Raw genomic sequence first — 12,581 nt, forward strand, 5'->3', positions numbered from 1 at the left:
TGCTGGAGCAAGCCTTGCAGAAGTTGATCTGTGCTTTGTTTTCCAGTACGCTACGCTTGCTTGGCGTTATTGACAGGTTTGGGAACTGCACAGATGGAGAATGATTACTACTCTGGAAATACAAATACGGGTTTATCTTACCGGCCATTCCTGTGCAATGCCATCCAGTTTTAAGCAATGATTTGTCCGGATGACTTCATAAGCACTGTCTAAAATTGATTCTGTGTTGCGCAGGTTACATGAGACCTCTGCTGCTGGAGGCACACTGCGCTGTAAACCACTGTGTTTCTTTTGGTGGGGATGTTTTTTTCTCATTTTCTCAAAGGAGAGCATGGCTGATCAAAGAGCTCTGTCCCCTAGTTGGCATTTTTGACAATAATGCTCCCCTTGGTTTCTGGTTTGTCTGGACAATTATTTTTAAGTGTAGTTAAACACTTCTGCAAATGTCGTTTCCAGGCAACCTGTAAGGCTCTTACAAGCTACCTTGCTTAATTATGACCTACTTCTGGTAGCGTGTCCAAGTTTCTTAGTGTGCATTGAGGTTGATTGCTGGATTGACCTGGATAGGGGGAAAGAGGTGCTTGAGATTCATTTAGAAATCAAGTTTGCACCAACAGTGACTCAAAGGTGTCATACTCTAGTGAGGCTGTAGTAACCTTGCGTGTAGTGGATGGTTGGTTTCTGTGGATAAATACTTGGTTTTACATATGACCCTGGCTGATTCTTTATCTTTGGAGATGGGCCATCTGAGTGACAAACTTAAGTACGTAGGTGGAGAACAGGTTATTTTCTCGTGCAACACCTTTTTTTTTTCTTTCCTGTATAAACAGAAGGCTGCAGTTTCCATTTTGTTCCTCCAGTATTGATTTCACTTTACAACTTTTTGGAGCTAAATCCTGTTGCCCAGTGATCATCAGCAGTAGGTGCAGCATTTCCCTCGAATTTCTCCTGAACAACTGGGTTTGCAAACGAGGTACATAACACCTCCTGCTGCTTGTAAACAGCACTGGATTTCTGTGCCCAGCATGTGCTGGGTTGTTACCTGCACTGATGTCTGACAGCTTGAACTGAAGCCCAAGGGGAGGCTGAGGGTTTTGGAATATGGTTAGAGCTTCTGCCCTGCTTATATTTTTGTGTGTCAGTTCCACTGACTCAAGGCAGTGGCACCTGGATGCTGTGGTAGATCAAAGAAAAAAACATAAAGGATGCATAAAATATCATTTCAATTCTACCCTGAGTTAATTAATTCCTTTTCTCCATTGTGCAACTATACTTTGAAGGAGTTATTCCAAAACCAAAGGCTTCCAGTATTGGTTGGAGCTATTTCTGTAGTCAGCATCAGCTGGAGAGAGCATCCTTCAAGACCACTAGACTTCTTCAAAGAGTGAATCGTAAGATTAAAAGATTTTTAGTTCGGGAGTTTAAGAAGCAGTTGAGTAAATAAGAAGAACCTGAAATTAAATGAACTACTTTGATGAAGAAGAAACTGTAAGAGGGCAATTAGGCAGCAGTAGATTTTAACCCAACTTGAAGGCATTCTAGAGTAAAGACAGGCTTCTGACTTTTAACACGTTTGTTGAAAGGGGAACTGAGCTGGGTTACTCCAAGCCATGCCTTTGTGACTCCTGGTTTCTCGGTGTGGAGCGTGCCTTTAGAGCTCACAAAACTCAGGCAGGGAATGACCTTGGCATAAGAAGCAGGCATGGGTGAAACTACATTCCTCCAATCCTTCGAAGATTCATTTTGCACCTCTTCAGATTGTGAATGTACGTTGGGAAGGGAGTAGCTACACATTCTGGCCTGACCAATGGTCTACCTCTACACAGTTGTCAACTGAGAGTTTGGTTTCAAACGTCGTTTCTTAATGCTATTGGAAACAGAGGTGGACTCTGCCTGTTGAAAAACTCCCGCTGAGAAATCCTGGCTTTTGAGGAAAACCAGGTTCAGCATTCAAATTACACACCCAAGGCTCTTTCACTGTGAAAGCGCCTGGCTGAAAAGTATCTAGGTGCAGCCACAGCTTGGGCTTCCTGCAGCAGAAGATAAGGCCTGACTGAGGCAGGACAATTAACCCAGGAAATGGGGACAGGCAATTTGGCTTTTGTTGAAGCCATGAGGACTCAGACTGTAGTTTTAAAACAAGGTGGAGGCTTTTCAATTATTATTATATGAGTCTATTGAAAAGAGAGGAAAAGAATGGGAACGGTAGGCCAGATTCTCATCTGACTTCTGTTAGTAAAACTCCATAGGCTTTGCTGAATTTACATTAGAGCAGCCTCAGATCTGCATCTTTTCAAGTTTACTTCAAATGTCCCCTTTGAGCGTAGAAATCTGGAGAACTTGGGAGCATTTGATGCAATCCCCAAGCAATACAAAGGGGAGCCTGTTCTAATTGGGACTGTCTCATTAGCATTCAACACCACACTGAAAAGATGACAAAGGGCTGTGGCTGACCTTTCATTTCTCTCCATGCTGCCAAGCTTATGATAACACTTGTTTGAACTTCATTAACACCATTTAATTGCCTGCATCACAATCAATATGATGTTTCCCTGCCGAAACCTAGCATGGAGGCAGAGATGTGGGAGACAGAAAAGGGGAAGAGCACAAAAAGCAGAAGCCAAAGAGTTTTTCCATCACGCCCAAAATACCTGTAGCGCTGCAAGGAGAGGAACCAGTGCTTTATTCTCATCCCTGCAGAGACTTGGTCTCCTTTTGGCTGCTCATTGTGCATTCAAAATAGCCCCTCAAAGAAAAGCTGAAAGTCAGCAGAGACATTGCAAGTATTCTTAACACCTTGGGAATCCTCCCATGAAGACCATTCAAAATAGGCTTGCCAGGTTCGGGATTAAAAGAGGTTTAAAGTGACCTGCTCTGTGGGTTTCAGGATTATAACATCTGCAGTTTATTACATTAACCTGGTTACAAACGTCACCGCCACCTGATCTAGATGCAGGTACCAAGGCCCTGGGTCCGTGATCTCAACTATTTCATTATCCTGAAACAACTGTGACTTGCATGGCAGTAGCCTTTAGATGTCAAGGTCTTAAGCTTGTTAGAAAATGCTGTGGGAGCATGTTTGGAGTATGCAAAACGAATAGCCTACACCCATTCTGGATCTAACCTACAGGGCTTGCCAGCCTGTGCTTTCAGGGCTCTGTAGTCAATAGATGGGCTCTTCCAGTGCCGTGCTTGTGATGTCTGTTGGTCATTTTGCAGCTAGCTTTAGAAATAAAAATTGGCCTGGTTTAATATAATAAAGATTATAAGGGGCATGTACCCTGAAACTGTAAGTTATTGAGGTTTTAAAAAGAAACATTGGGGTGACACCAAGTGCTTTAGAAGAGAGCATCAACTGACAGGTGCAAATCCTGGCTCTACTTTAAAAAATGCAGTCCTCTGTGTCTCCTGTCCCTGCCAGAAAGAAGGCTCAGGACATAGCATACCACGGGTCAAGGTAGCAGGGTGTTTTCAATAAAGATAATAAAGAACAGTGCTGGAAGGGGTCTCAGGAGGTCAACCTGACCAACTCCTGCCTCAGGGCAGGATCAGCCTTCCTGACAGATGCTTGTCTACCCCTTCCTTAAAGGCCTCCAACAACAGAGCCTCTGCTCTCCTCAGGCAATCCTTTCCTGCACTTTGCTGTCCTTCACATCAGAGTCTTTTCCCTGATGGCCAGACAAAATCTCCCTGGCTGTAATTAAAGCCCATGCCATCTTATTGCATCCGCAGAGACAGGGTGTACAGCTCATTCCCTGCCTCTCTGCTTCAGCTTTTGGTGTATCTGAAGACTCTTTGCTCGTCTTTCTTTGCTTTTAGTGTCAAAAAACCTCCTGATGTTTTCTCATAGCAGTAACATGCTGTTCTTACATAGTGCAGGCAAGATGAAAATGTGTCTATACGCAGATGCCACAGCCCCAGCCCCACGCCTCCTCTGCACTGGGATGATGCTGGATGGTTTCTTCTCCCAGAGACAGTACCTGTGCACCAGTTCATGCTTCAGCCACTGACTCAGTGCTGCCCACTCTTTCTCTAACGTTTATTCCAAGATGAAAAGCAGCAGGAAAAGCCATGCACTTGCAAAATCAAATCATTGTCCTAGCTAGGGCATGCATACACAGGCAGAATCATTCCCTCAAGCTGTTCGAGGCAAACCTCTGAACTGACAGGTCTTCAGCTAACTTTGTGGCTGGTACCTTTTGCTTAGCTGTCATGCTATTACTGCCACGGTCCAATCAGTGTCCAACTGCCTGGCCTTGAACTTCTCTCCAAAAGAGGATCAGGCTGGGCTAACAGAGTCTTGCGGCTGCCTGTAGCTGAATCAGCACAAACGCAGACTTCACAGCTCAGATGCCTCCCAGGAAACTAAAACTGCCATTCCGTGTCAACGGAAGAACTGACAGCGTGTCCTTGCACTGTCAGTTCATCCCATAAAAGAGCTGGCTGCTAGGTTGTTTCCCAAGCTTTCCTTCAGCCTTCCTCTGCTGTAGCAGTCCCCCATATCCCTTTCATATATCTCTTCCTCCTTCAGTGGTCTGGATGCAGCCGGCTATTGCATAACTCTAATTATGTTATTGCTGTAATTGCGTCTGCCGTCTGCAGCACATGGATTCGTTACAAGCTTTTCATATGCTAAAATGATTATTAATGAGTGCAGTCCCAACCCAGCGCAGGCACAACAACAGCCATGACAAAAAGATCTTTTGGAAGGCAATTAGCTCCATGCTAAGCTGCCTAAACCAAGGCAGTGCTGGAAAATTTCAGGAAGCACTGGCAATACAGCTTTTCTCTTCTCTTTTGATGAGTTAATGAGTTACTGAGTGGCAGCAGGCACAGTCAGTCTTGTGAAACAGCTCCACTAAGGAGCCTTTCCTGGTCGGTATCAAAGGCAAGAGCATTTTCCCCTGGCTAAGCAGAGGGCAAGATGTATTCCCAGGTCACTGTTGTATTGCTTTCCTTAGGAAAACAAAACAAAACAAAGACAACCCAGGGAAAGAAGCAACAAGAACAATTATTTTCTGAGAATAGGAGGGAGCACTACTATATACTGATGCATCCAAAACCCTTCGCCATACCATAGTGGCACTGGATGGTCTTAGGAGCTTTCCGGTTCAAGCCAGGCTGGGGTGAGTTGCTGTGCTAATGATACCTGTGAAGCCACATCCTGTGGTCTAAAAACCCTCACTCATATCCTCCATTCGAGTTGCTGATGTGCCTGAGCGAGGGGTTTACCCAAATTTCTCGAGGGTTTGATTGCTTCTGATGTCTAATGAACAAATTTCCTGCCACATCAGAGAACGAGCAGCCTTGAGGGAAGAACTCAGTCTCTTGTGATTCAAGGGAAACTCAAGCACATAGGGAAGGATCTTCTGATCTGCATCTAAGGATCTCCCAGAAACATCTGGGAAAGGATCCACTGGAGATAACCAAAACTGAAGTACAGAAGAAGGAGCAAATCAGCAGCACCAGGCCAGTGAGGGGTGCACACCTGACCAGTTAGTCACAGTCTTCTACTTTGGACTCTCAGTCCTGAACCTTTGGACACATGCTGGCAGATTTGCTGCTTTTCTACTTCTCTCTCTCATTCAGAAGGAATCTGAGATGCTGGAGCATGTCAAGAGGAGGGCAACGAAGCCGGGGAAGGGTTTGGAGAAAGTCTTATAAGGAGTGGCTGACGGAGCTGGGGGTGTTCAGCCTGGAGAAGAGGAGGCTCAGGGGAGACCTTGTCGCTCCCCAAAACTCTCTGAAAGGAGGTTGTAGAGAGGTGGGGGTCAGTCTCTTCTCTCGTTACAAGTGATGAGAGGAAATGGCCTCAATTTGCACCAGGGGAGGTTTAGATTGGATATTAGGAAAAACTTCTTCACGGAAAGGGCTGTCAGGCATTGGAAGGGGCTGCCCAGGGAGGTGGTGGAGTCACTATCCCTGGAGGTATTTAAGAGATGAGATGGTGTTTAGGGATATGGTTTAGGGTGGACTTGGCAGTGCTGGGTTGACAGTTGGACTCGCTGGTCTAAAAGGTCTTTTCCGATCAAAACAATTCTATGATTCTGTGGATATTTGCGATTATGTCTTGGTTTAGCGTTACATTCCCAACTCATTGCAGCCTCTGTGGCAGTGGAAGTGTGAGTCATCGATCTGTTCATGTCTCAGGCGAGATCTGGTGGCCCTCAGCTTTGGGGTGCTCACAGGAGCAGCGTGGTGAAAGAGAATCTCGCTCCCTCTGCATCACCTCGCAGTTCAGCTTTGGGGTAAGTGAGAGGTGTCGGCTGCAGGGGCGAAGGGAAGCAGCACACAGGCAGCCTTGCAAATGCTGGCAGTGAAAACATAAGGACCTCTGGGGTTTGGTGACAGCTTCACAGTGTTTTGAAGACATTAGGGGTATGCAAATGGCAGAGAGGCCCTAAGTACCTCTAAGGATCTGGACTCAAATAGAAGGTAAATAAAGACTCAGCAGGATGCTGTCATCTCCCTGGTAGGATGCTTTAATATACACATTCATAATTTCTTTAGATAGTGCAATGATGGCTTCATTAGAAACACTTCTGGATAAATAAGTCATTTGGCCATGGCAGAATTCTGATGGAAGTATATTATATGTCTTCTCCCTGTGCTAGCAGTTAGGTTTGATTATTGGTGCATGATGGTTTTTTCCTTCTTTTTCTTTTCTTTTTCCCACAAAACACACTTCCACAATATCTCAGTTTGCAGTCTTATTGGGAAGTGACTGCTCAGGTGTGTGATGGCCAGGGAATTGAGTCTGGGGTAGACCAGGACACTCTGGTATGGTGGTCGCCCATCAACCCAGAACACTGAGACCACAGCTTGAGAGTCTGTCGTGGCTGAAGAGACCTCCAAGCCCTAAAACCCAAATCTTGCATCCTGTCCTTCACTGCTGGGAGAATATTTCTGTAGGGCTGGAAAGGGACCAGGGAGCTTTCAGACCCTTGTGAGTCACAGACCCAGGAGAACATTGCTACCAGGGGAGAGGGAGACAGGAGAAACTCGGAGAAGCAGACAGTGAGTGTCTGTGTTTCACTTTTTAGAAGCATCCCATCCCTGTCCTGCCACCGTTGATGACTAGCCAAACCAGGAGGGAAAAGGAGCATTTCAACTGCTGGTCAGAGCCAGACAGGCAAATACGACATAGTACCTCTGCTTTCCTCCACCAGTCTCATTTATTTTTGCTATGATGTAATCCCCTTCACTTTTCATTTCGCCCAGCAGGAAGGTGTCTGTGCATTATTCATGAGGAGCTGGGCTCTTCTCCATGGGCTTTTCTTAGGCACCATAAATCAATGCATTTCGCTGCATTGCAGGCTGGTTTTCCATACAAGTCTTTGAACTGTGCTGGTTGCACACAGATGTAGTTTTCTTTGGGTGCTGAGGCACACCTTGGTTTTTGGCCATAAGACTCCTTGTTTCTCAGCAATGCGCTTTGGCTCCGAGGAGCCTGCAATAGCATGGTCATGGATGCCACCAGTCCCTGACGCTTTCTCGTGTCAGAAGTGCATGCAGCACAGGTATGATTTCGTTCATCTGCTGATGCTGAGACTCGTTTGAGTTTGCTGGGAGCGGAAAAGGTCTAGAAATATTTACTCATCCTGCTCATCATCTTCTCTTGGAGGTAGTTCTGCAGGACAGGTCCCTCATTAGGTATCCAAATTGCTTGTTCCCTTATAGCCAACTGTTCAGGTCCAGTTGGGGATTGGGGGTTAGGCTAAGTGTGAAGCAAAATCAAGCCCAGACCAATCATTGCTGGAGTACTGGGAGCAGGCATTATTTAGACCATGGGACTGAGTTAGATCAGGATTTTTGGCAGGTCTTGAGCCCAGAAGACAAGATGCTAGGACTCCAGGGAGAGTAACATTGTGCACATTGGAAGTTGCAGTGAAGTTAATGAGGTTTGCATGAGATTTTATGATGAGCCAGAGTCTAGCTCTGGAAGCAGTCAGGCTGGAAGAAGCTGGGAGAAGGACAACTGTCTCTTACGCCTTTCTCTCCCAAGGGTTACATCAACCCCGCTGCAAAACCAGGGTAGCAACTGAGACCAAGCCATTGCCGTAAATCAGGACGGGAGCGCAGGGCACAAAACCAGACAGCAAAACTGGAGCCTTCTGATGTGGAGGGGTTTCCTCCTAGGCCTCTTGCACTGTGCTGTCTTTCATAGGAGATTTCGGCAGCAGCTCGTCCCGCTCTGTCACAGAGAGTATTTTCCCACTTGTCTGTGTGAAGAATCCTTATCTTCAGTGTCCAATTTCTCTGCAGTGGAAAACAGCCTCCTTCTCAGCAGGTGTCTCAACGCTGTTTACAGGACACCTGTCAGCTCTTTTGGCTCCCCGTCCCCTCTGCCTCCTAATTATAAAATTGTGGATTGCTGCAGCTATGGGCTTTTTTTCTTTCTTTTTTTTTTTTCTTCCTTGTGCACAAAATGTCAAATTGCAGAAATTAAAAATGTAAATGATGGCGTCTAATTAACCAGTTGACAGCAGAGCACAGCTGCGAGTGACAGTGACTGATTACCTTCTGCAAACCTTGTCCTCCAAGACCTGCCTTACCCGGGGGGACGAAGGACATCGAAAATAGCAACTTCCTTAAAGAGACATTGCTCTGCTGTTGGAGCCTGATGGGCAGTGGTTCTGGGGGTTCCATATTCTGTGGATAAAGTCCCCATCCTCTCGAGCTCAAGGAGAATGGTGTTAACTCCTAGGGAAAGCAGATTTTCCCCATACAAAGTGGGGATGGGAGTGCTGAAGTCTGTTGCCACAAAAATTGACATCAGGCCAGCTTACGTCCAGGGCAAGAGGAAGATGCTGAGCAGCAGAGGAGTTACTGGGATAGACTGGGGGAGGTGGATGGTGTTAGCAATGGATGCAGATGTATAGAATGGTTTGTGTTGGAAGGGACCTTAAAGCCCACCCAGTCCCACCCCCTGCCATGGGCAGGGACACCTTCCACTAGACCAGGTTGCTCCAAGCCTCATCCAGCCTGGCCTTGGACACTTCCAGGGATGGGGCATCCACAGCTTCTCTGGGCAACCTGTCCCAGTGCTTCACCACCTTCTCAGTGAATAATTTTTTCCTGATACCTAATACAAGATTAGGGACAAGTACATAAAATGTACTAGTGTGAATGGTGCAAGCAAGCATGCAAGGGTTTGGTTTTTGTCTGTGGGAGCGAAATCCTGAGCTCTCAGTGGGCACTGAAATCTGTGGGACTTCTCTGCAAGACTAGAGGCAGGACTCAAAGCCCTTGAGGGCCTGACAAAGAAATCCAGCATCAGTAGCTACTGCTTACTTCTTTGATGGCATAGAGAAGGTTTACAGGATGCTTTTTGGGACTCCAATATCAGAAGAGGGTTGAGTGAATACAGCCTACATCTCCTATTCAGGAATAATGCTTCAGTAATTTCCACTTTGGCTAAGTCATCTCCCTTGCTGTAAAAGAGGAGCATGAGCAGTTACATCACTGATGCACCAAAGGAGTCCTGGAGTGCTGTGTTCTTTCTCCTTATCGTTGGTGGCTTTCATCTCTTGACTCTCTACTCTCAGCCCAAAAGAAACACTTGTATTTCCCTCTCTCAGGTACTACTCAGACATCGCCAAAATGCCAGCAATCAGCGACCAGGACATGAACGCGTACTTGGCTGAGCAGTCTCGTATGCATATGAACGAGTTCAACACCATGAGTGCGCTCTCAGAGATATACTCCTACGTTGGCAAGTACAGCGAGGAGGTAAGAGCCTTGGAGTGGGAGGAGCAGTTCTGCAGGACCATGGGACAGCCCGCTCGTTCCCAGAGCCCAGCATGTGTCACAGATGCCTATTTTCATCCTGGCTAGGGGAACGATGGATTTAAGGAATGAAAAGCAAGGCCTGGGGTCTAGAAAGGGAAGGTTTGGTATTATTGGTCTCCCCCCACTACTCTTCCATCTGTATCCCTGTTATTTTTCTCTCCTTTTATTTACCAGTCAGATGTAGCTGTTCTGCAGTAGTTGGTCACATGTTAGCTTGCTACAGAGGAGCCTTACATGAGCTCTGCATCACGTGACCTAAAATTGTTCACACATACGTGCCCAGTGCCATTTCAGATACCCTAAAACACCCAAGAATGGTCCAGAAAGCATGACACAGGACTTAAGGGTGACCAGCATAGTTCTATATATTGAAGACCAGGTGAGCCCCCTTAGGGCATCTCAAGTGGCGTGGCAAGGTGATGAATAAAGCTACCAAATAAGTGACCTCTGAGATAAGAGTCCATTTGATTGGTCGAAGTCTAGAGGTCTGCATTTTGTCAGATCAACCCCAAACTGCCTGCCTAGTTCCAAGCTGACTGACTTGCTTTGCGTGATCTAAGCTAAGCCTGGGACCTACGTCAGAGAAGGCTGACCCTCATCTGCTGCTGTAGCATGCTAGACTCAATTCTTTGGGAAAAAAAATATGAAATCCCTATCACTTCTTTCTCCCTCCTTTTTCCAGATTCTCGGAGCCCTTGATCAAGACGACCAGGCTGGGAAACAGAAACTTGCCTACAAACTTGAACAAGTCATAACCCTCATGAGCATAGACAGCTGAGAACTGTCCTGCCAGGGACACCCTGGGAGGGATAAACCAAGTCGTGCCTCACTCAAGATCATCATCTTTACCAAGTGCAAGTTTTGATCGGCTGTAAGCAGAGTCACCTGAACAGCGCTCCTCTCTCTCTCTCATTTCTTTCCCTTTCGAAATCTATGGACAGTGACAAAGCCCCAGGGGTTAAAAGAAAAGACTGCAGAGGAATCTTGGCTCTGGGGACATCAAGACATTTGGGTGGAGCTCTCCTTTTCACAGCTTCCCCCCTGCCTTTGCCCTAGAGAAGAACTTACACACACAAAGAAGCCCCACAAACCCTTCCCCAACATCACATCATCACTCTGCAGATGGGAAATTGGGAGGTAACTTCTGTCATGCTGCTTTAACTGCCCTCCAAGGGCTGTAGCCTCTGGAGCGGACATGGAAATGAACTCAGTATTACTAAAAGTCTCCCCACAGGGAAGGCAGCCTGCCCGCAGGGATCCTGGAGGGCAGAAGCAACTCGAGATCCTCTCCTGCAGAGCCATTGCAACTCTATCTCTGGATAGTGACCCACTGGGAGAGGAACGCCAAGGCTCCCCGAAAAATGCCACAGCTCCGTCCAGAGTGGGACCGTTGTGGCTTTTATCTGCCTGGGCAAGCAGCAGTGTAGCTGCTCTTGTGGGGCAGGGGTCCCAAGGCAGGTCAAAGAGGGGAGGAGGAGACCGACGCTCCCCTGCCCATGTGTTTCATATGGTTATTCTTATTTTTCAAAGAGACCTGTGTCCCCCTCCGTCTTTCCCATTGTGTCCTGTTGGTCGTAGCACTGCGGCAAAAACGCTCTCTGCTCAGTGGCATCCCGTCAGTGGTGGTTCTGTTCCTTCTGGCAATGGACAGCACAGCGTCTCCCTCGTTCCCACCTCAGCTTGGAAAGCAAGTCTCATTTTGTTCCAGGCAAGGAGCTCGGCCTCAAAAACCAACCAGAGGGATTCTTTTTCAAGCTGTTAGTTCTTTCCATTTTGTTTCCTCAGCTGGGACAAAGCTATTGTTTTCTCATGGTGGAATATCAGAAGGATATTGAAGGGCTTGCCACGAAGCAAAGTGGTGCATAGGACTGATGGTAAAATCCTTCCTTCAAAGCCACTCCTGAGAGGAAATGTCACCACACATTTTGGAAGGAGATCTTGGAGGAAATCCAACTGAAACTGCAAAATGTTCTTCTACCTAGATACCCCCAGCCGAACTGCAGGTCTTCTGGAGATCTCTGAACCACTGTAAGCTTGTCTGCCTTCTGGTGCCAACTCCTGGCCTTTCCTCTTCTCCATTTCTGGAGCCAACAGGCCTTGCTGAAGGCACAGTTGCTGCCTGGGGAGGATTTTCTCCCTCTTTGCACTTTCTATCCCTTCAGAGATCACTGTCATCACAGGATATTTGTGGGTGTTCCCCGTCCTACCCTCCGCTCAGCTCCTCCTGATCAACATCTCAACCCGTTTCACGGCCATAGAGGAGTGAGCTCCTGCATTTTTTTCTGTGTTTGGCTGTTTTGTTCATACAGCTGCCAGCCTGGATAACACCAAGGTTCGGCACAGTGGGAGACCCGCAAGGTCTGGAGAACCTTGCATCTTGCACACCATGGAGGCAAGAGCTGGGTCTACATTCATCTCACCAGAAATGGAGAAGTGATGCCACGGAGAATCAGCCCACCTTCATCTCCCACCATCCTCAAGCTACAGCTTGGATCTACTTTGCACCTGGAGGGAGGAAGGGGTAAAGACAGAGTGTGTAAATTGATTACAGAACGAGTGCTTTGGGGTTGGTTCATGCCTCTTGCTAGCAAACCAGCACCTCTTGAGAGCAGCGGCTCATGAGTGCGAGTAATGGGGGATGTGGTGCAAACGGGAGTCAGTCAGCAGGCGGGTTTCCTTCAGCCAAGCAGACACACACGCAGGCGAGTGTTTCTAAAATCGTTTAAGGAACAGCAGTCCAAAACTGGATGTGTGTGTGGGGAGAATATCACGAGATACAAAGAAACAGC

At 47.1% G+C, this 12,581-nt stretch overlaps 1 protein-coding gene across 1 annotated transcript in view; it reads left to right on the top strand.

Annotated features, from left to right (window-relative positions):
* LOC104508441 (plexin-A4-like) overlaps positions 1-10,570 on the top strand; it is a gene marked incomplete at its 5' end in the record, with an annotated part of 114,106 nt that extends 103,536 nt beyond the window's left edge. Inside the window, 2 exon segments of the mRNA XM_010150079.1 lie at positions 9,582-9,732; positions 10,475-10,570. Coding sequence (XP_010148381.1) covers positions 9,582-9,732; positions 10,475-10,570 — 247 coding nt within the window.
* Between the last annotated feature and the right edge of the window lie 2,011 nt (positions 10,571-12,581).

This window comes from Eurypyga helias, unplaced genomic scaffold (genome assembly GCF_000690775.1).
Source record: "Eurypyga helias isolate BGI_N326 unplaced genomic scaffold, ASM69077v1 scaffold2064, whole genome shotgun sequence".
Lineage (NCBI taxonomy): Eukaryota > Metazoa > Chordata > Aves > Eurypygiformes > Eurypygidae > Eurypyga > Eurypyga helias.